General features: G+C 39.6%; 1 protein-coding gene across 3 annotated transcripts in view; it reads right to left on the reverse strand.

Annotated features, from left to right (window-relative positions):
• The window catches only part of KIAA0226 (KIAA0226 ortholog), a 52,478-nt gene that overhangs the window by 8,557 nt on the left and 21,821 nt on the right, over nt 1–22,100 (reverse strand). Inside the window, exons 3-13 of one of the 3 annotated variants that reach the window (XM_004675134.2) lie at nt 20,563–20,649; nt 19,004–19,163; nt 18,015–18,121; nt 16,773–16,929; nt 15,367–15,900; nt 13,974–14,018; nt 11,884–11,979; nt 11,089–11,204; nt 10,015–10,225; nt 9,429–9,530; nt 566–626 (exon numbers count right to left, since the gene is read on the reverse strand). In XM_004675134.2, the coding sequence (XP_004675191.2) occupies nt 566–626; nt 9,429–9,530; nt 10,015–10,225; nt 11,089–11,204; nt 11,884–11,979; nt 13,974–14,018; nt 15,367–15,900; nt 16,773–16,929; nt 18,015–18,121; nt 19,004–19,163; nt 20,563–20,649 (1,676 nt within the window). The remainder of the gene's footprint in view (nt 1–565; nt 627–9,428; nt 9,531–10,014; nt 10,226–11,088; nt 11,205–11,883; nt 11,980–13,973; nt 14,019–15,366; nt 15,901–16,772; nt 16,930–18,014; nt 18,122–19,003; nt 19,164–20,562; nt 20,650–22,100) is intronic. The other 2 variants (XM_012733990.1, XM_012733994.1) reach the window with 2 other exon arrangements.

Consider the following 22,100-nt stretch of genomic DNA (forward strand, 5'->3'; position numbering starts at 1 on the left):
TCCTATCATTTTCATACGTGTTTAGTGAAAAACGTACTGGTCTTATAGTGCTACTTCTAAGGTTCCAACCCCACTTAGTAGCATCAGACAGCAGTGTCAGTTAAGGATTCTGTATCATTTCCTGTCACTAAACTTTAGTTTCTTTAATGGTATTATAAAGTTCAATTAGAAAATAGGCTATAAGCGACTATTGTCATGCCAAAATAAGCTTCTATTTCCCCTACTTAGGTCTACAGTGATGAAACCTATTTAATTATGATCACTGGTCTCTCAACACCTGATCTCTTGGGAGTCTCTGATATCATAGTCTGCAGAGAAGGAACAGCCTCAACCAAAGAGTTGCCTCTGCCAGACCTACCCAGTTTGAACCAATGATCTTCTGTTCTCTTTCCTTGGGCTGGCCACCATCAGGGAGGCCAAATATTTTAATCTTACCACTTGTGAGTCTGGATGGTTTCATCCATGTCCTTTCCCCTCCATATGCCTACACTTGCTTTTGTTCCTCTAAATGCTCCAGGGTTATATTGATATTTGAAAAATATACACACAAATAAAAAGTACTTACAAGGACTGGGAAGAAATGAAGGATTTGCTGTTTGAGCCTGTGTTCCTTCTGATGTCAGCATCTAAATGGAAACCAGTGATAAGTGGAGCAAAAAATGGAAAAGGATAAGGTAAAGGATTAAAAAAGAGTCATTTGAGGTATTGACAGCTAAGTGCTCAGGGTAGTGGTTAGGTGCTCCATTCTACGGGACGGTAAGGAGCAGAGTCCAGATGAAGCACAATTTAAAGTTTGCCTTTGTTCAAGTCACAACCAGGCTGAATTAGTGACATAATGCATAATAACATTGAGAAAATCAAATTGGCTACAAATCCAGGTGGAAATACAAACTCAGATTTGGTACAACACAGTGAGTGAGAAAAGAAAGCATCCTAAGGGACACAGGGACACACACTCTACCAAGCAGAAACATGAAATAAAACACTCCAATCGCCCCCTTGTCCTCTCAAGCTCTCTAAAATAACATACTCTCCGAAGCAAAATCTATGTCCAGTTCTTTGCAGTATCACAATCAATGCCAAACACAGAATTTGGATCATAGAGATAACTCATTAAATGTATATGGAGTGCCCTCCCGGGTGGTACAAATGATTAAAGCCCATACAGAACTGAGGTACAGGCCAGAGGTGTGGAGTGTGAGAGAATTCTCCAGAAACAGAGTGCAGCTCGACAAAGTACACTGCTGAGGGAAGTAGTGGGTGGGTCAGGAGAGGCCTGCCATGCCATGTGGGTCACCTCCAGGGTGGGGAATCGAACTTGTGCTGCAGTGGCTGTGGACAGCTTCACAGTGCTGTGCTTTACCCCATTATGCTACCAGGGAGGGCATAATGAGGATTTCTAATAATGACATGCCTGAATCTCCAGGGACCTCATCCCCCCAAATACTTGAGATGAGGCGTATGTGAAATACACATCCATGGCAAATAGAGCCCATTCATGTCAAGAAAAGATGACTGTTCTGATAAATCTCATTCCTTTCTTTCAATATCCAGAGAAAAGATCTTCTTTTCTTAATTAAACCTACACAATGAACAGTAAATTTATATGACATCACTCTGTATTTGGCCATGAGTAGCTCAATTGTTCTTCATGCTCTGGCATGTATGTGTATATATTTTTGCATGTGCCACTAGATTGTAAAATCTCCTCATAAGGAAATGAAATTGTATCTAGTTCTTCTATTTGGTTCCACAATATATAACACAGAACTGTATACAAGTACATATTCAAATAACATTCCTGACAAATTAATATCTAGAATATCAAAAGCTATATACACAAGAGATAGAACAGAATTTAAATCTCATCAGTTTATATTTATTCTCTAATCACAGAAAAATTGAGAACATCCACTAGTCAAAATTTTTGACTAGTAAGGAACACATCAGAATTTTACTTAAAAATAAAGTTCACTGATGTTGTATTTTCTGTCTGAATTTCAATCACCAAAATACAAATTCCACTACACTGCTAGTTGTCTATACCATTCTAAACACTAGAGTTAGTGAAGAAAGGAGAACAATTCCAGGCACTGGAGGACTGTTTGGTTTGTAACTTTTATTTGGATAACAGTTACACTGCCTGGAATTGCTTTGCCCTTGGAGTCCTCAGAGTGCTTTGCGCATAATAGGCTTTTGGAAAATATTTTCTAAATGAATGATTAACTGGCTAGAAGCAAAGAGCAAATTTCAGCCTGTTTATGCATGATAAGGAAGGAAAAATGAGAGAATATCTTAAGTATGCTTGAATAAAGAGCTAACCAATGTTGTTACTTCAGGGTTAGACTATTAAAGGGAACACTATAAACCAAAGAGGACAGATGGTTGATAATTCACGGTTGCTCAGGAAACCACTGTTGTCATAAAAACTCTTTAGCATTTCTTCACCCTCACAGAGAGAAGAAGCCTTTGTCCCCTTGAGAGAAAAAAAAATTACTCTCTCTCCTTTGGAAAATATATTCAAGTTATACTTTTTTCGTATTTTTCTTATTTACCAGAGGTGCCAAAAGGTCAATGCTGTAAGGCATGGGCTCCCTGGCTAATGAAGAATACTTTCTAGAGTGTAAATGTCCACACAGCTTGGGATGTAAAGTTCTTACTCCAGAAGTGGTGAGGGAGAAGCAACGCCTGTTATCAAAGGCATGGGACAACGGACACTGTTAAGTGTCACGAAGTTCCTGAGATTCTGGGCTTCAGCTGTACCCTGCTGATTCTGCAGTCAGTTCAAAGAGATGATTAACCGAACAGGTCTGGAACACTTAAGACCAGGGTCTAAGGTAGATGAGTAAGGGGGGAAAAAACTATTGAATTAGATGAAGTAAACATACCCTAAGTGAGAGCATTTAGAAAGAAGTCTGAGATCACTTTCCAAATGGAAGTTAATGTAATTATGAAAACCCTTGATGCATTGAATAAACACAAGTATTTTTTTTCCTAAGAGAATATCAAATGCTTCCAATCCTTTAGGTAAGGTTATTACTACTGACTGAAAAAAAAAAAAAAAGGTTAAAAAATATAAAAACCAAAGAACCACCTCCCAAAATGACATGTTGTAAGAAGAATTTTTGCACATCCAAATATTGGGATGACTAGGGAAGAACCACTTAGAATTCTGATAGCCTAGCAAAATCTACAAATTGGTAAAGAAAGTAAGTGAGGAAGAGAGTCAACTTAGAATATACTGGTCTTTTAGATAAAGTGATACCCAACACATTTAGAAATCCAACTTTAGTGAATTTTCTGTAATTGCTGACTCAAGAGAAAATACTTTAAAATGGACAACCACTATTATTATTGTTTTATAAGGAGAAAAAAATTTTATTAAAAAGGGGGGCTGGTGAGAAACATGTGGTTAACTTGAATTGGATAAAACTTTTAAAACTCATCAGAAAATACAACTTACAAACTTTTGTCTTTATATATTGTGCCAGTACCAATTTACTGCCTACCAACTCCAAACCTGCCCTTCTATTTTGTCTCTCATAATAATGCAGCTGGACTAGTTGGTAAATGCTGGTGCTTGCCAGCTGGCACAATATTAAGATTTGTCAGTAGAGGGCACTGGAGAAACACTGGATGAGGAAAGGGTTTCTCTTGTTGGTTTTGGTGTTCTCTTCTAGGCTGCTTCCTGTGAAATAGGTGACTTCCCTAGGGGGAAGAGTGCCTTCAGGCAGTTTACAACCCAGTGCCACTAGTGGTACTTTTCATAAGAGTACCCTTGGCACCTTCTGGGAAAGCTTCATAGCAAGTACCATAGGCCTGGTACCTCCCACAACCCACTTCTTTCTGGATCCTGAGCATGGCACCTCCCTGGGTGTAGCCTTCTACTGCACCCTAGAGAATGGTTTCTGGGTAGGGCTGTTGGCAACCTCCCAAGGGCAGTGTCCCCTGACACTCTCTCAGGCCAGCTCTGCAACTTCTGAGGCACTTGTCCACTATCCAGAGAGCAAGGAGTCCTGAAGCCCAGCCTTGGGGATACAGCCCTCTTCTATTGATACATTTTTCTTCTTTCCTCAGATGCTCTACTTCGGCCTGGCGATAGTATCTGCCACCTATGTCTGCTATTCCTATATTCTCTATATTTCTCTTTACTCTTTATAGGCTAGTTTCCCATTACTTCAGTGCCCCTAATCATTAATAATTCTTTATACTAAATGTTCCCTATTCAAGTTATTGTGGTTTCTGTCTTCTGAAACTAACTAGTCATATGTATTTTGGATATGGAAGACTAAAATTCTAGAAAAGTCTACAAAAGACAAGAAAGAAAAATTGATGTGGTGTGCCAAAGTGTTGGTATTTTAATGGTTAGTATAGCTGCCTTCTAAGAACTGATGAAGCTGTAATAGAAGATGAATGGGAGATGAAGAACAGCAAAACCCTAAAACTAAAAACTGGAAAGACTGAATGTGAATGGGAGTTCATGAATGGTATAATGCCGATTTAGCAGACACCATCCAAAGAAGCAGATGAGGTAAAAAGCCAGACATAAAAGATCACATATTATAAGATTCCATTTATATGAAATGTCCAGAAAAGGCAAATCTACGAAGACAGAAAGTAGATTAGTAATGGACTAGGGTTTGAGATAATAATGCAAATTGTAAATGAGCATGATGTATCATGCTCATGTAATAAAAATGTTCTAAAATTAGATTATGGTGATGATCTAGTAAATTTAGTAAAATTGAAATTTACAAAATTTAGTAAATTTATTAAAAATGGCTGAATTGTACACTACAGAGGGTGAATTTTGATATGTCTCAATAAAATTGTTTTTTCAAAATTAAACAGATGTTGGGTCCCTTCCTGGTGGCACAGCAGTTAAAGTGCAGAACTAGGAAGCTGTCCACAGCCACTGCGGCACAAGTTCGATTCCAGACCAAGGAGCTGACCCACATGATGTGACAGAACTCTCCTGACCTGCCTGATACTCCCCTCTGCAGTTGACCTGCATGTACTGCTCCCCACTCTGTCTCTGGTGAATCCTCTTATGCACTGTACATCAGGGCTATATCCCAGTTCTTGTATGCATAAAAATAAGTAAAATCTTAAAAAAAATAAACATGTTGATGAATACAAAGCTTTCTGTGAATAAGGTTTCTATGACCACATGATTTATATCCACTTTATTACCAGAAGGAAGTAACTTTCCAATGTATTTCCTTTATAAACACTTTTGCTATCAGTATATAGGTCTACTGGATAAATCAAGATCCAAGAAAGGTGAATTATATTAAGCATGTGTATAAATATAAATGTTATATTTATATTAAACAGAATGTTATAGTATGCAGAGTATCATAATACAATGCTTAAGTACTTTAATTTTTCTAAAAGTATTATGGATTATGATGACCTTCCTCTGATAGTATCCCAAGAGACTTTTAAATATCATAATCATTTAAGGTATCAAAAAGAAATGTGTCTGTAAACCCTTGGACATGATCAGGAAGACCGCTAATGAGTATTTTAGAAAGAATTCTGTAACAGTAATAAATGTGATTAAGACCAGAAACAGATGATAAAGAACAGAAAGCAATATACAGAAAGAATAGTAGTTGAGAAAAGTGAATTATAGTAGTTGAGAAAAGTGAATTATCAATTACACTTTTATAATTAAGATTCTGTGTATGGCAGGAAAGTAAAACAAGCCACTACTTTTGAGAAATGCTTGTTCTGGTAGCTTCCTCCCCTGCTCATAATGTGTTGGGATAAAGTAATTTTTTAGCTGAAAATGTTTCATATTCTTGTGCCAAACCTACCACACGTTATTTTAAAAAGCATTAAAGCTTTCAAATGGGAGAGAAAGGATGTGAGGAAGCCCTACCAGAAGTATGTATTATGACTAAAGCAGATTGAATGTACTCTGTTGGAGAAGCCAGTCAATAAAACAAGGAACTGTGGTGGCGAGTGAGAAGTCAGTTAAAAGTGATTTTGGATAACTGCTTAAGAACCAGACTACTTACAACTGGTCAGGAGTAAGGAAAAAGGCACCTGAATTATATTCATTTCTCTAAATCTTTAATATAATTAATTGAGATTTTAGTGGCTGACAATACTAACAGTTAAAATTAACTATTTAGCAAAAAGTTTAGAATTTTGCTGTTGTTACATATTTTAAAGCCACCTGGAGTAGGAACCTGCCACATTCTTTCAGTTTACCCACCTATAGAAAGCTTATTTGGCTCACAAAGCAACTACTAAAGTCAAACACTTGCAGCACTAAATCATAATTACATACAAAGTACCTAGAAGAGATAGCTTTCTACAAGCTGGCTCTGTAAATTTAATCTAAAGAGACACTAAGGGTCACACCATTGCTGTCTGGATGTAACTTAGAAACAGATTTCAACTAAAATTTCTATAACCGATCATTCCTTTCTAGACTGTCCACAATTTCCATCAGCCACTGACCACTTAATCTATAATTATAACTGCATAAAAGGATCAACAAGGACAATCTTGGTGAGGAGGACTGTTGGGATCATATGAAGAAAATGAACACATGAATTGTTCCTGGCTGGCTTCAGTTTAGTTCCTCCCACTGTAACCCTTTAGTCCTCATAAAACTGACAGGTGTCATAGGGTAAAGTGTATACAAAAGCTGGTGCAAACATTCACACACATGCATGTATAAAGCACACCCACACTTCCAACAGGCTACCTGAAAACATGGAGGCCATTGACACTGAGAGTCCACTCACTGACAAGTGAGTCAGGTTAGATCCTTCGCTACCATCTGTGTAATAATGATTATAAAAGGAGGCTCTTTAGTATTCAGACAGGCAGTAAACTGATGAGAATGACAATTCTATACCGCATGCTTCTGGAATTAGGACTTGACTTTTGCTCCAAAAGATAAACAGCTTTTAGGAACAAATGTCCACAAGTCACTACAGTTTGTAAGACAGTTATTGCTGCTTCCCGAAACCAGCCTAAGGCCTCCCTTTTTTCCTCAACCAGGGGAAACTTGGTCCTCCTGCAGATATTTGACAATTTCCAAAGATATTTTTGATTGCCATAATGGGGGAGGAAGGTGAATTGCAACCTACACCTAATGGGTAGAAGCCAGGCATGATGCTAAACATTCTATAATACACAGGACAGTCTAGCACAGGAATGAATTATCTAGCTTTGAGGTAGACAAACTCTGCCTTAAGGTCTTTTCCTTTAAGAATTTCTGTTCTGCAACTATAAACCAGACATTCTTCAAGGGAAGGGGCGGGGAAGGAAATTGGATCAAAAAGGGGTAGGAACAATACAAGGGACTATGGTGATGGTACAAGAATGAATTGGAGGTGGGAATGTCTTGGGGACCATACATGAGATGATAAAGTATACACTACATAAAAATGAAGAATGATGTAAAATATATATGTAAAATAATTTTAAAATGCAAATTATGACAGTAAAATATCAATATTGTGAGATGAAATGTGTTGGATTTAAATAAAAGCAACTCCAGGTCTTCAAAAAAGTAAATAAAATAAAAATAAATACAAATTATAACAGTCAAATACCAGTATTGTGAGATGACTATGTTGGATTTAAATAGAAGCAACTCCAGGTCTTCAAATAAAAGAATTTCTGTTCTGAACTGACTGAGAATTAGCTAAACACACATCTCTTCCAGGTCCATACTGTATCAATGATTTCCAATACAGGTGTATCTTGTGCTACTCCCAGGCAGGCTATTTCAAATGGGACTCCTCACAGACTGACCAACTTCCCCAGGCTTAGGGTTAGTTGCAAAAAACAGACTTAGTGTTAAAAAAGAAACAATAAGTCCAGAATAGAATTGCTTATGCTAAGCTCCATAAGACTGCTCCATAAGACTAAATAGCTAGTCTAATTGTAGTTTCAACTTCTCCCAAGAGTGGGGCTTTAAACTAATCAGTCTAGAATTTTCCTGATCAACATTAGTAAAGTTATCTGGCTAATAAAACCACAGCCTTCCCAGGCCTAAAGGGAAGATAATCTTGCCTGAAATAACCCTTTCTTTTCCTTTGCTAATGACTTCCTTGTCCTGCCCCATTTTGGACAGTAAAAACCTTTCATTTATACAGTTCCTTAAGTGCTCCTTTCTACTTACTAGATGGAATCTGCTTGAATCATGAATCACTTAATAAAATCAATTAGATTTTCAGATTTAATAGAATGAATTTTGTGTTTTATAGTAGTTAAGAGAACTGCTCCACAACCAGCAGAGGATGTTGTGGATTTACCTCTGTCACTGTGCTTCCTATGTAAGAAGCCCTAAATTTGTAGTTGGATAGTCAAGCATGCAAATAGCCTGGTGACCACATCTGTAGCTGGCATTTGAAGCAGAGGCAGTCTCAGGATCGAGCCCTTGATGTGTGTGGAATGTGGTAACTCCAGGAGTTACGGTCAGAGGTGATTTATAGGCTACTTAGTTGACACCAGATTATTAAAGAACTACTGTTGGAAAACTACATAGGAAGAAATAAATGGATTTTAACTGATTATTACTGTCATGAGTAGAAATCAGATACACTAGGAACACAGGAAAACTTCGTAGTGACCTGAAAATTTGTATAAAAATTGTATTTCTGATTGGTGAAGAAACCCAGCTTATCACAGCTAGAGGTATGTGCACCTGAATGGATTTTCTAGATTGGTATAGAAAATTAAAATCTCAAGCAATAAAATTTATTATGAAATAAACATTGTGTTTTAATGGAGGATGATAGATACAATTCACCTCCGAAAGAAAATTACTCTTGGTTTCAACCATGGGGGAAAAGCTCTTATCTATGGCTTTTTGTTCATTTGCTTGTTGTACTGATCAGAGCTTAAGAATCCTCTGACGTGTAGGGCTAAATTGACCCAATAATCACAGGGTCAACTTGATTTTAACAAATAGCCTTCCCAGATTAGAACCCAATGGGGGTTTGTCATTGCCAAACAGGTGTTCATGATTTAACAACACGAATAGGATTTTGCTAAGGAAGCTAGCACTTTATGAACTTGTACTACATCTCTACTTGGTAAATTTGATTTTCCCCCTTCTTTTGCTTTTGTTCCCCCAACAACCCTTTCTGCCTTTTTCTCTTAAGGTTATAATAAAACTTCTTTTTGGAAAAAATTTAGTTGTATTGTGGCATGTAAGAGAATATGATTCTAATTTCACATGGGTATGGGCCAGCCTTCGACTACTAGCAGAATGAATGAGAGTGAGAATATAAGAGAAAGGTGCAAGAAATGCTATGCACCTTACAATAGGTAATAACATCCCACAATGGAGCATGTTGAAGATCCCCAATTGAAAGGAAGGTTCTCAGCCTATGATCCCAAATAGAAAGGAAAAGGTAATGAAAGCTCTCTTGAAATAAATGTTCACTTCTTACCTTGGATTTCAAATTCATCAATCTCATCAGCAGAGCCTGAGTCAGAAAACTGGGCCGAGTCACGTGAACTGAACTGGGAGCTACTGGAAGTGACCCGAAAACCTGTTATGTAAAAAAAAATCTAATAAACAGGACAGAAAGAGGTTTACTATTCCTAAGGTCACATAAAAAAGGGGCCCAGTATGACTTCAACAAAGAAGTAAATAAAACTCTTGTCTGTGAGTGATGTGAGGCAAATGAGAACTAGCTCTACTTGTTGATTGGTTCCATTTCGTTTATTAAATTTAGAATGTTTAATATAAATAGAAGGTACTTCTATCTTGGAAGTGAAGATCAGTGGTCTTTTCTTATATTAGAAACCTAGTTTTTTGGAAGATATTTTGAGGTTAGAAAATGGTTATTGTGCTAATATTTTGGTCTGGTAGAAAAAAAATCAGGATGTAGAAATTTTTTTGACAGCAGAGGAACTTAACTTGATTATAACATCTCAAATTAAAACCAAAAAAACGGAAGTCCATGAGGAAGCAAGTTATATCCTAAAACCTGCAGGAACAGAACAAACAGAGGAACTGACAGCCTTACTTACTTCCATGCTCTGTCTCCTGGTACACAGGGAGCAGATTCTTAGTCCGAATCTGCTGGCGACGAAGGCGGATCTTCTGCTTCAGTTCCTGGATCTCTCTATCACTGTCTTCCTCTTCTTCTTCCCCTTCTTCTAGGCACTGGTTCATCATGTTGCACTTCATTAGCTCAATGGCAGCAATCAAAGACTCTGAGATGCTAAAATGGGCATTCTCCTATAGGAAAGAGAGTATTAAGTTGTTAATAATGGGGCAAAATGTACTGTATGTCTCACTGATTTCAGCAGTCTACCCTTATCCCTGGGAAACATAGTCCAAGATGCTAAAACATTGGACTGTACCCAATCTATAAAACACTGTTTATTCCCATATAGACATAACTATGATAGTTTAACTTATAAACTATATACAGTAAAAAATTAACAATCATCAAAAAAGAGCAATAGATTGTAAGAGTTCTGTGAATGTACTTCTCATCTCTCTCAAGTATCTTATTGTACATATTATTTTTTAGGCCAGGTTGGCTGAAACAATACAATGTTGAAAATTAGAGTTTCCATGACTCTACTCAAATCACCCAAGGGGAATGTATACTTCAACTATAATGAAAACTAGTGGCCCAGAAAAATTGTTCTAGATTCTCTTCCCTCTTGGCTGACTTTGTACATAAAAATGCAATCCTTCAAGATAAAGTGAGTTGTAAGGTATAAAATGCTAGGGGGACATTATTTATACAACCATTAGAACTAAATGTAGAAGTTGACTATGGAAACAGTTTTTACCTAAGGTTCTAGAGTCAAGGAAATAATCATCACATAGCTAAAAGTCAATGCTTCTCTGACCAGGTAGCTTCTAAGACAGAATCAGTAATGTTATTGGACTCAGTGAAGAACAAATGCTCCCTAAAGAGTTCTCCTGAGCTAAAACTTAAGCTTATCTTTACAATGAATTTATCTTTACTGTAGTCTAAATCATGTCCCTGCTGTGTGCCCAAAATCTCTTTAGAACGAAGTGGCCCACAGTCTCTCAGATCAGATCTCTCAATTCATGGACTCTTAGTAACCCCTTAGATTCCTCACCTTTTCCAGATCTGCACAGCTGCCAAAGTCTTGCTCAGATAAGTAGCTGATGAGAGACTGTCCTTCTGATGGTCTTCGGAACATCCCTTCCCCTGAGCACAGATACTGACCACCTTCTGTGGGAAAAGGGAATGCAGATTTGAAAAGCAAATTTGTATGACAACCAAGTTTCTTCAAGAAGTATGAGGAATTTACAACAAAAGATGCTTCCAGCTTTTCCCAGGTAATAGAAGGGTGAGATGTTTACCATCTAAAGGAATTTCTCTGAATCTTAGAATCCCAGAACACCAAGCCTTTGGTTAGAGAATGGTGGAATAAATGGAAAGACATCCTTTTACCATGTAAATTTACAGATGACATACTGGCCCTCCTAGCCCACAAAAAAGAAAACAAAAAACCTGTAATGAGAGTCAGACAGGAAACCAATGGCTTCTGCCTGTGGATGATTTCCATGTGGAGCTCATCTTCTGGTAATTAAGCCCAAACACTGAAGTCTCTTTTCTAGGTTCCTCTCGCCCACTCAGAGAGCCATTCCATCTGGATCAACAGACATACATGGAGATAACACCCACAGCATAAAAGAGGGTGGGACCCGTAAGTTGAGAGGAACAGGAGAAATGGCAGGACAGTGTGATTTCTGCCACAGGAGTTGAAAATGATGAAAGGGAGGGTGATTCTTTACAGTGTGTACCCTCCACAGCTGAGGTGAGCCACGCATCTCAGAACTTAGCAGGCACAAGGGGAGAGCAGAGAAAAGACATAATCGCAGCCCTGACCTTCCTAGTACTCACTTACCATACTCCATGTACAGAGAGCTGGGTGTGCTGACTTCACTGCTTTGGCCAGAGTAGGGCAAAGGGCCTCTCAACTTCGACTTATCACTGCAGGATTCTAGTGTCAGTGACCACCAGGGAGTAAAAACACACATACGAGGTGAGCAACAGACACAGTCCCAAGTTTGGAGTTTCAACATTTAACTGCTCCCACTCCCAATGCCCCACAGGAGAGAAGTGGCACACCAACAGGGAACAGTCCAAGAATGCAGGAACACATGGAGGAGAGGAAATGGGAAATCCATATATTCAAAGGGGAAAAGAGAAATCATGACCCAGAATGGGACAACACAACAGTGAAACAGAAATCAAAATGGATTCATGAATTTAGTTCTCTTCTATCTTCTTACCATGACCTTCCAAATGTTCAAAGAATACAAACTTCTATCCTCTTGACAAACCAATTTAGAAAACATTCTTCAGATGGTAGGACAAAGTCTACTGCAACTTTTCTGATCCCATGATACTAGATTTACAACAAAACCAGAAGGGTTACACTCACCAAGAAAATACTAGGATGTGGCCTCTCTTGAACACGAACTATTAATTTGCCATACCTATATATTTAACACACTTCTGAATTGGCAGAACAACAAAATAAAATCCAGCTATGTCTTTAAAGAAGCATCAAAGCAATACTAAAGAAGTCAAGGATGATGGCCCAGAGCCAACGGGTGCAGTCCCAGAGTTGCAGGTCCAGTCTTACTGAGATGGGAGGGAGTGGTTTCAAGGCAGGCTGGCAATGTAGGAAATGCCTGGGTAAGGGAACAGTGAGACTTGGGAGTGGAGAAACAGCAGCACGAAGTGCTCAGAGTATGTGAGAAGGGAAACAAAATTTCCAGTGCCACAGAAGAAGGAGCAGGCAGAAAAAAAAGACAGGTACCTGAGAAATAAGCAGGATGTTCCAGGAGAGTAAGTAATTGAGCTGCATCCAACTCATTTCCTTGATTGATGGTACCAGCTGGTCAACTGCTCCTCTCAAAAAGTGCCACAGTGGTGTGAAATAACTTTGTGTTCTCCTTGGGTCTCAAAAGACTTCTTGTCAGTGAGCTCTGCTCTATTACTGAACTGAAGACGAACTAGCAGTCACCATTACATCTCGGTAAGAAACCAAGACATTGAAGGGACTTTTGAGGTCCCCAGTCAAACTTACTATACAATACAAACTCCACCACCAGCACCCTTATTCCTTCACAACATGGTGTTCCTGTCTTTGCTTTCTGCGCTCACTACTTCCAGATGTTTGTCATTCAACTGAACAGCTCTAATTCTTGTAATTTAACTTGAAATCTGTCTTCTTATATTTCTCAGCTTCTTGTGATCAATAACCTTCTAAACAATGGTCCAGTAGGCTGGGTTCCACTTAGCTAAGTTAACAAAGCCAGTAGAACTTCAACCATTATCAGGAGGCCATGGTTTCAGGATTCCCTCACCATTCTGTCTTGGAGACACAGGTTAGTATAAAATGTCCAAGAATTATGGTACCCAGAATGGATCACAATATTCAGGTTGAATACCACCACGAAAACCAAAGAAACAGACACTAGAAACAGTCGCTCGAAAATTCTGTGCAATGGCTGGAATGAGGATGGGCAGACTTACAGGGAAGGAAGACAGATGAAAGACAAAGGAAAAAGGCAAGGCAAAAAAACAAAACATGCACCCACATTCAAGTTCACAAAACAGGGAAAAACACATTCTGGTGCTAATTCAAAAAAAGTAAAAGTAATCCACAGTAAGAACTCAATTATAGGAAAAATACTGCACACTGATTTATAATGGTGCCTTAGACAAATTTAGGGCCGCAGTTTTGCTTGACTCTGCCTCCCAGAAGCTGTTGAGAGACTGAATAAGACATATGGAAGTTGTGTGCAGAAAACATCATGTAAAATATTACATCATTGAATACAAACTTCCAAGCATCACAGTGGGCTCAGACTGTACTAAATTTGACACCAGAATGGAAAAGGAGGTTCTGAACTAAGAAAGATGGTCACAGAGGTGAAGAAGGAGGAGGTGGTGGCAGACAGAAAGGAGGACTGGCTCCCAAACCTGCAATGGGATCTTCAACTATAATGGTGATATTCCTAGGGCCTCCTGTAGGTAGACACACAGGTGCAGAGTAGAGTTCAGAGAGGAAACGAGAATAGAAAGAGTAAAAAAAAATAGTGTCCTTTTATCTAGTGGAGGTGGGGACTTAACTCCTGAGAGGGAACCCTAGTGTTGAAGGAAAGATGACTCATATGAGAGGCTACATATGCTCTGTACTCCTCTCTGCTTAGGCTTTCTCTGATTCTTTTTTCCAATGTAGATTACCGTGATTTCTGGAATCCATATGGATTCAAAAATGGGGGCAGGGAGTTTTCATATGCTCCAAAGTCAGTGGCCTGGATTTAGTAAACACCAGGTCTGCAGCAGGAGATGTGATGTGTCTAACTTCACACCTAAGAAAGCTTGTGGGAAGAAAGACTTTGATTTGGAGACTTTTTCCCCCTAAAGATTTCCAATAAATCAAACAACATTCTTTCAGGGAAAAGAAACAAAAGTTGTTATTCAGATGCTTCAGATGAGGGTCACAGCTCTCACCTTTCTGATAATTACAAAGAGAAATCAACAGCAGCTTCAGGGCTTTCAAAGAAGCCCTTTTTGTTTTTTAAGAATTTTTCTGTTTTACTTCTGTGACTCTGCTATCCATACTGGCTTTGCGCACATTATACTTCCTGTTAATGGAGACTCTCCTACAAATAAAACCCAACCCAAAGCCTGCCAAACACCAACAATCCAGGAATACGATGGCAGGATGACGGCAAGAAGAATGAGACCTGCGTTCCCCACACCTAGCAGCTGTGTTTCTGTGACGGAGGCCCCAGGGGCCAGGGCCTCTGACCTGACTGCTTCTCAGCCACTAGTGTGTACGAGGTCATACCACCCCACACTCGCTGTTCCCTGCTTTGATGAGGAAATCCCAGTATCAGTTTGCCATTCCCAGATTGGTAGTATACCCTGATGAGATGTCTCCATTATCACAGGAAGGGAAGAATTTAATGGGATTTTTAAAAGTAATATAATAGTTTATTTTTACATCATTTTGTGCCTTTTTCCATCTCAGTTGAAATCCCTGTGGGCTTCTTACTGGGATTTTTTTTAAAAGCCCTATTAGAGCAGTAGTTCAAACTTGAATTCAGGTGAGCTACACCATCCTCTGATGCTAAAGAACTCATGAAAGCATCTGCTGTTCAGCAATAAATGAAAGAATAAAAATAAATATACTCAGATTTCTGGGTATCCATATTACACTACAAATTTCTCTCTTACATTATAAGCTGGATACCCACCATGTCATCAGAAGTATAACATCTCTTTCTGCCATTTGAAAATCCTTAAGAACAAACCTCCCCTCCACCCTAAATTCAGGAGGACATTAGGGTCTGATGATTATCATTACCTGGGGTTCCTCTAGAGGCAATGTTGGTGTCTGAATGAGAGCGAGTATGGCTCTTCTTTGTTCCACTGGTGGTAGTGAGTATCTGTCCCTCTGAGAAGCTGGACCTACGAAGCACACTGGACGGCAGGTTTTGCCCCCCTCCCTCAGGATCCCCTAAGGAAGAAGCAGCAGAATCTGGCTTCTGGGAGCTGCTGGAGGAGAATAAATTGGAGCTGCTACTCTCAGCATTGCTGCTGTGACTCTGACAGCTGGCAGTCCGGCCTCGGGGGTCCAAGTTGCCAATGGCCAAGTACTCAGGCCCCTCACTGGCATCACTTGGGGAGTCATTCTGGCTGCTAACCCATGATGCTTCTATAGGGCTGGTTAGTGTGCTGGAGCTCATATCATTTGGGGTTGAGGAGGAATCCGTGGCTAACGCAGAGCCTGGAAGCAGTGGTGCTTGGATGGTTTGATCCTCTGCTGGTGAGATGTGCCCTCTGCTTTCTTGTGGTTTCTGGGAAGGGCCAGAGATTGAAAAGGAAGTAGATCTTCTTTCTAGAATATAAAAGTGAAGGGAAAGGTGAATTAAAATCCTTTGATATGGCCCTCCCTGGTGGTGCAGCGGGTTAAAGCACAGCACTGAGAAGCTAAAGCCACTTCCGCATGAGTTCGATTCCCGCCTGCCCCGGAGGTGACCACATGGCGTGGCAGACCTCTCCTGACCCGCCTGCTGCTCCTCACAGCAGTGTACTTCATCGATCTGCCTGTTCTGCTCCCCGCTCTGTGTCTGGTGAATCCTTTCACCCTCCGCATCTCTGGCCTAAACCCCAGTTCTATATGAATAAATAAATCTTTAAAAAAAAAATCCTTTGATATATGTGAATAATTCCTTCATAAATAAGACCAAACTACCTATTACTGGTGCCCAGGATACATGGCATGACCTCAAAATTGGTATGTCACTTAAGGTGGAAAAAATTATTTAGAAGCAGTTAGTCCAAGAGTATGGACTCTTGAGTGAGTAGTTTCATTGCTTATTAGTATGCATTCCTCATCTGTAAAATGAGCAGAAATAAGTAATAACTACCTCACAGGGTCAAATGAGATAATACATGTAAATTGATTACAATAAAGGCACAGGGTAGGCCTCAAAAATGTCAGCAATTAGTACTGAAATGCCTGTTGGCATGTAGATTACAAACCAGGGGAATCTAAAAACAGCTCTTTTCTCTGTTACTTTAATGATTCTACTGAAACTTAGGCTAGTTGCTATACAACTTATGAAGATGTCCGTTACATGAATACATGAATTGTCTAGCTGTACAAACCCACAGCTATATCTATACCCAGCCAGGGAGTAGCCACAAAGTTCTCTAGTTTCCAAAACTGGGAATACTTGCAATGACTAGCTCTTCTTGTCCCCATACCTGAGTCATGATTGGGTAGAGGCTGGTGGAGACTCGAGAAGGACCCAAAGTAAGAATGCTGAGTGTAACTGGTTGGAGGGGTATACGTGGAACCAGGCAGGGCAGTCAGACTCTGGCTCTTTGTCACCAGCAGCGGGCTCTCATGTTTTCTGGCAAACTACCAAAAAAAAAAAGAGGCTCAAAGTCAAGGATAGAGGATGTTAGAAGAGGGGCACCTGGCAATACAGAAGCTGGCAGAAGCTGGCTTTTTGCAACAGGCTTGGGCTGCAGTCAGAGCTTATAGACACAGGATAGAAAATATAACTACCTCCTGAAAAGCAAACAACTTTGCAAACTCAATGTCTTGCTATATACTCAGTTTCTACCGCTGGAATTCTAAGTGGTAAACAAAGAGTGCTTTTTAATGGACATAGTATGACAGAGCACTTAAAACTGCATATAGACTCAGAAATCAAACAGACAAGGGTTCAAAATCCAGGGCCTATCACAAGCTATTTGGTCCAAACTTTGACAAAGTGATTTAACTGCTTTAACTGTTTTGTCCCTCAGTAATCTCTTTTATAAAGTGAGATTAATGCCTAACTTATACAGCTGAAAGGGCTAAATGAGAAGATATATATTATACATGGCACCACACCTGGCATGTAGACAGTATCCCATGATAACTATGATTCAGATTCAAGAATAGGAGAGATAACGGAATCACTCCTCAATTCTAGTAATTCTAGTCTAGCTGAAGCACTCATCATAATGTGAGTGACAGAACTTTTTTTTATACCTCAAGGATAAAAATTATCCTTATAACACTTGGCCATACTAGGTCTGATGCTAGAAATCCTACTCCTGGTTCAAAATTACCCTGACTCTCCCAGCTCTTTGTCAAGCTTCCCATTAAGGAGGTGACTAATCAGACTTAAAAAAAGAGTTGTAAAACTAAACACTTCCCTCTTCGAAAAGACTTAAGCTAAAAATTTTTAGTAGGTATTTACCCAGTACCTCTTTTCTTCCCATGATAGTTTATTTTGTTTTGGTGGGGTTTTGTTTTTTTTTTAATTTTTTTATAACAGTTTATTTTTACATCATTTTGTACATTTTTTTTTTTGGTGGGTTTTTTTTTAATAGTCTCTCAGAAAGCTTAGCCTTTCATGAAATCATGGTGTGGTCCAGCATAGACAAAATCATGGTGTGGTCCAGCATAGACAAGTTCATCATAGACATAATTAATTCCTTGCCCCCCTTTACCATAGATGCATCTATCTGAGCCAGGAGGCGGGGGTTGTTCTGTTCCACTGCTTCCAGGCATTGGAGCATGGCCGTGACGTGGGCGTCGCTTAGCAGGAAAGCAGTATCTGGGGAGAGAAAAGCTACCACTGTGATGGAGCCCAACAGGAGCATCTTTAACGTCTCTCTATGGCCCTAGTAGAAGCTCAGAGAAAGAGAGAGGAAAAAGGTAAAAAATAATTAAATAAGAATTTTGTCACAGTGGAGAGGAGAGGAATCATGGAAAATTAAAGTATAGGAGAGACTAGTAATGTGTAATGTAGCAGAGAGACCACAGCACAAGGCTTCAAAATCAGAAAGACTGAGATTTGAGTCCTGGTTCTGGGTGCCTTTGACCAAGTCCTTTAACTTCCTTGAACTCTGCTTCTCTAATTGAAAATGGATACTAATACCTAATTCTTAGGGTTGTTACAAAGAGTATAATAAAAGTATAGAGTAATTGACATATAGGAAACTATTTACTGAAACAGTAGGTTTTCAGTCCTCCCTGGTGGCACAATGGGTGAAAGCACAGCACTATGAAGCCCTTGGCAGCCCCTGCAGCATGAATTCACTCTCCGGCCAGGGAGCTGACCCACACGGCGCAGCAGACCTCTCCTGACCCGCCCACTGCTCCCCTCAGCAGTGTATTCAGTCGATCTGACTGTTCTGCTTCCAACTCTGTCTCTGGTGAAATCTCTCATCCCCGTACTCTGGCCTGTACCCCAGTTCTTGTATTCATAAATAAATAAATCTTTAAAAAAAAAAAAGCAGATTTTCTTACTGGCTTATGTATACAGTTTGATTGTGCTTTACATGGGAAATAAAAGAAGAATGACTATGTGCTTCTACCTGAAACCTTTATGACATCAAAAGAAAGTATGAAGCATTAGTGAATCTATAAAGGATGAGTAAAGGAAAAGAGAATAAAGAGTATTATCACCTGTCCTAGCTAAGTGGCTTCTACCTACCTGTGTAGAATTTTCTGATGTATTGTCTATCCCCAAGCAGAGGTCGGAGTTGGGCTGAAAGACAATGGCACTGCAAGCTATGCTGCAGCCACAGCTCTGCAACAGCACGCTCGCTCACACCATCAGTGCTGCTCTGGCCATTCTCATGCAAGCTGATGAACTGGAAGACAAGCAGACATGAGTTGAAACACGCATATTCTCATAAATACAAATTGGAGACATAATGATGCTAATTATCTCAGGAAAGAGCTGAGACAGTAAGAGGAGGCAATCAGAAAACAGTTTGCAGCTAGAGGCTCCTGAGAAGGAGAAGGAAGAAAAGGATTACTGGCCCTGCTGCTGGACTGGGGCAGAGAATTGAGCAGTTAAGACCAGGTAGGCAGCTCCAAGAGAGGATATTTGCTACTGCCTCTTTCTCTCTCGGTTCTAACTCTAAAGAGGCATCTAGTCAGAGAAATGATGAACCTGATCTCTTGACTTCCCTTGCAGGTACCTTCTATTTCAGGTACCTTCCAGAAAAGAACAGAACAAAAACCTAGGGAAAAGGACCTAAGAAAAATGCAACCAAAGAGAAATCATCTGATATCTCATTATGGCTCTGAGCACAGCATTCTTTATTTGGAACCTCCTTCTACTGGCTGTTTTTAAAAGTAAGGCCTCATACCCAGGAATTATTGAAAAAAACAAGTATGGATGGCAATTTCAGGAGCTTCTAAGAGGAAATGACCACAGCAATATATTTTGAAAAGGGAAGTTAGAAGAGTTGGGGAAAATAAAATGAGAAAAACAAAAAAGCCTACTTAAAAAAGACATTGGGTTCCAGCCTTTTCTCATTAAGAGGCCATTCTTGTGATTTGATTCCTCGACGACTTAAAAACAAATTAATTTTCCTGACTTCATTTCAGCAATGAATGTGGCACTAGGTAAAATAGACAGCAAACAAAACTGGTCATACATCAAGTATTAAAGATAGATGGTAGATGATTGGGGGTTCATTATACCATTCTCCTTAATTTTGCTTATATTTGAAATTTCCCATAGTGTACAGAATTAAATTAAGACAGACATACTTGGCAGTGTTTATTTTGGAACTGTGTAATTTTAGCTAAGTCATCTGTTTCCCTGATTGGAAATCAGGGGTACTGTGCTGAGCTGAAAGGATAGGGAAGTAGAGTGCTACAGTGATAGCCAAAGCTCTCAGGAGCACTGGACTCCAGAAACCTTACTTTTCTTTCTAACTGGGATAGCCTCTTCTTAAACACTTATCAGGATACCAGCTCCACTTTCCCCAAATTCTTGGATGTTGAAAGCTTTATTCTGTGCTACATATGTAGATCTGAAAATAACAAAACTTCTTCACCCTTCCCCAGAGGAGAGGGTACAATGGGCTTGAAAAGATACATCTTTAAAGCAAACAATCCTCACTTCCAAATCAGTTCTACAGAGATAATTTCCTATCCTCAGTTGACACGACACTTGACACACAACATCCTTTCACCCTAGGACACTCTTCACGCAGAATGTCAACAACAAAGCCTACGGTTACCTTCACTTCTTACCTTTTCCACATGAAGGGCTGAATGGGGACTGAGCCAGCGAATGTCTTTCACAAATTGCCAGTAGTCAGTCTGGCGGCAACACACTTGCTATGGGAACACATAAGGGGAACAAATCATTACCATTTTGAATTGGGTCTAGTTCAAGTGTTGACATTCAAAGAGAGGAAACACACAAAACTGGGCCTTCCCTGGTGGCGCAGCAGCTTATAGCACAGCACTATGAAGCTAAAGCTAATTCTGCACGAGTTCTATTCCCAACCAGGGAGGTGACTCACATGACACAGCAGACCTATCCTGTCTCACCCGCTGCTCCCCTCAGCAGTATACTTCATCAATCTACCTGTTCTGCTCCCCACTCTGTCTCTTGTGAATCCTCTCACCGACCCTGCATTCTGTCCTGTACCCTAGTTCTGTATGCCTAAATAAATAAATCTTTAAAAAAACCACAAAACCTTCCTTGCCTCAACAAGTTTTGAGCAGCAATCAAAGGAATACATACACATATTCCTTAAAGGATATTTGTTTAAAAGTATTTTAATCATCCATTTGAACAGGAAGTACATGCTTATGATAAATATTATACAGTGAAACTAATCTATTTTCTACCCCTGTCTCTGTCATTCAGTGTCCTAGAAGATAATTTTTAAAACTGATCAAGAGTTATTTGTTAAAAGTTAGAGAAGCATTGGCCCTCCCTTGTGGCGCAGAGGGTTAAAGCACACCACTAAAAGCTAGAGAAGTATATTTTCAGTTCTTACTGCAAGCAAAATCAAGTCAGTAAAGAACATATTATAATATTTTCCCCATATTATCCAGGTATTAAAGGCCTGCATTTAGAGTCAAATAAATTTTTAGTTCTAGATAAAATAGACTCAGACTGGATGGAAGGTTGAACAAGACAGCAAAATGTTTCTATCATGAAAATCTAATTCATTTTTGGTGCCAAGACTAGTAGGCACCAAGATTGGGAATATAGAAAGATAGAAGTGAGAATTAAAATTAGCAGTGTCAGATGTTCAAGATCTTTTGCCAATTAGAATCAGAAAGACCTTGAGTACTTGGCAGCAGTAAGGCAAAGGTTCTAGCCTCCGTGGCTGTTGGAGACCAGCTCCAACTTTCGAGGTGTCTGGAGGTAACACAGGCAGGACCCCAAGATGGGAAGACATCGGCAAGCGGAGATTCCAAAAAGGGGAGAGAGGAGTGGGTGCGAGGATGACACGGGAGTCAGGGATGGGTGCAAGTCTTCCTGCTATCCCTTCAGCAGGTCTTTATACTGTGTAACAAGTAGTTAATTGCAATAATACATAGGGTAAGTTAATGAGATATCACCATAAAACATTCTCAAGGACAAGGGGAAAAAGCATTCTCCTCTTAACAATTTATGGTATGCTAGATTATATGTTTTTGTGATAGTTGTCATGTGTACAGCTGTCTAGTTATCACTCAAAGGAACAGGGGTCTGGGAATGGGTGAGCTTGTTAGCAAAAGGTTGTTAGGGGTCTTGGGGTAGTAATAAATTCTGTTAGCAGTGTTATCAG

Source organism: Condylura cristata, unplaced genomic scaffold (genome assembly GCF_000260355.1).
Source record: "Condylura cristata isolate star-nosed mole 26May11 unplaced genomic scaffold, ConCri1.0 scaffold00003, whole genome shotgun sequence".
Classification (NCBI taxonomy): domain Eukaryota; kingdom Metazoa; phylum Chordata; class Mammalia; order Eulipotyphla; family Talpidae; genus Condylura; species Condylura cristata.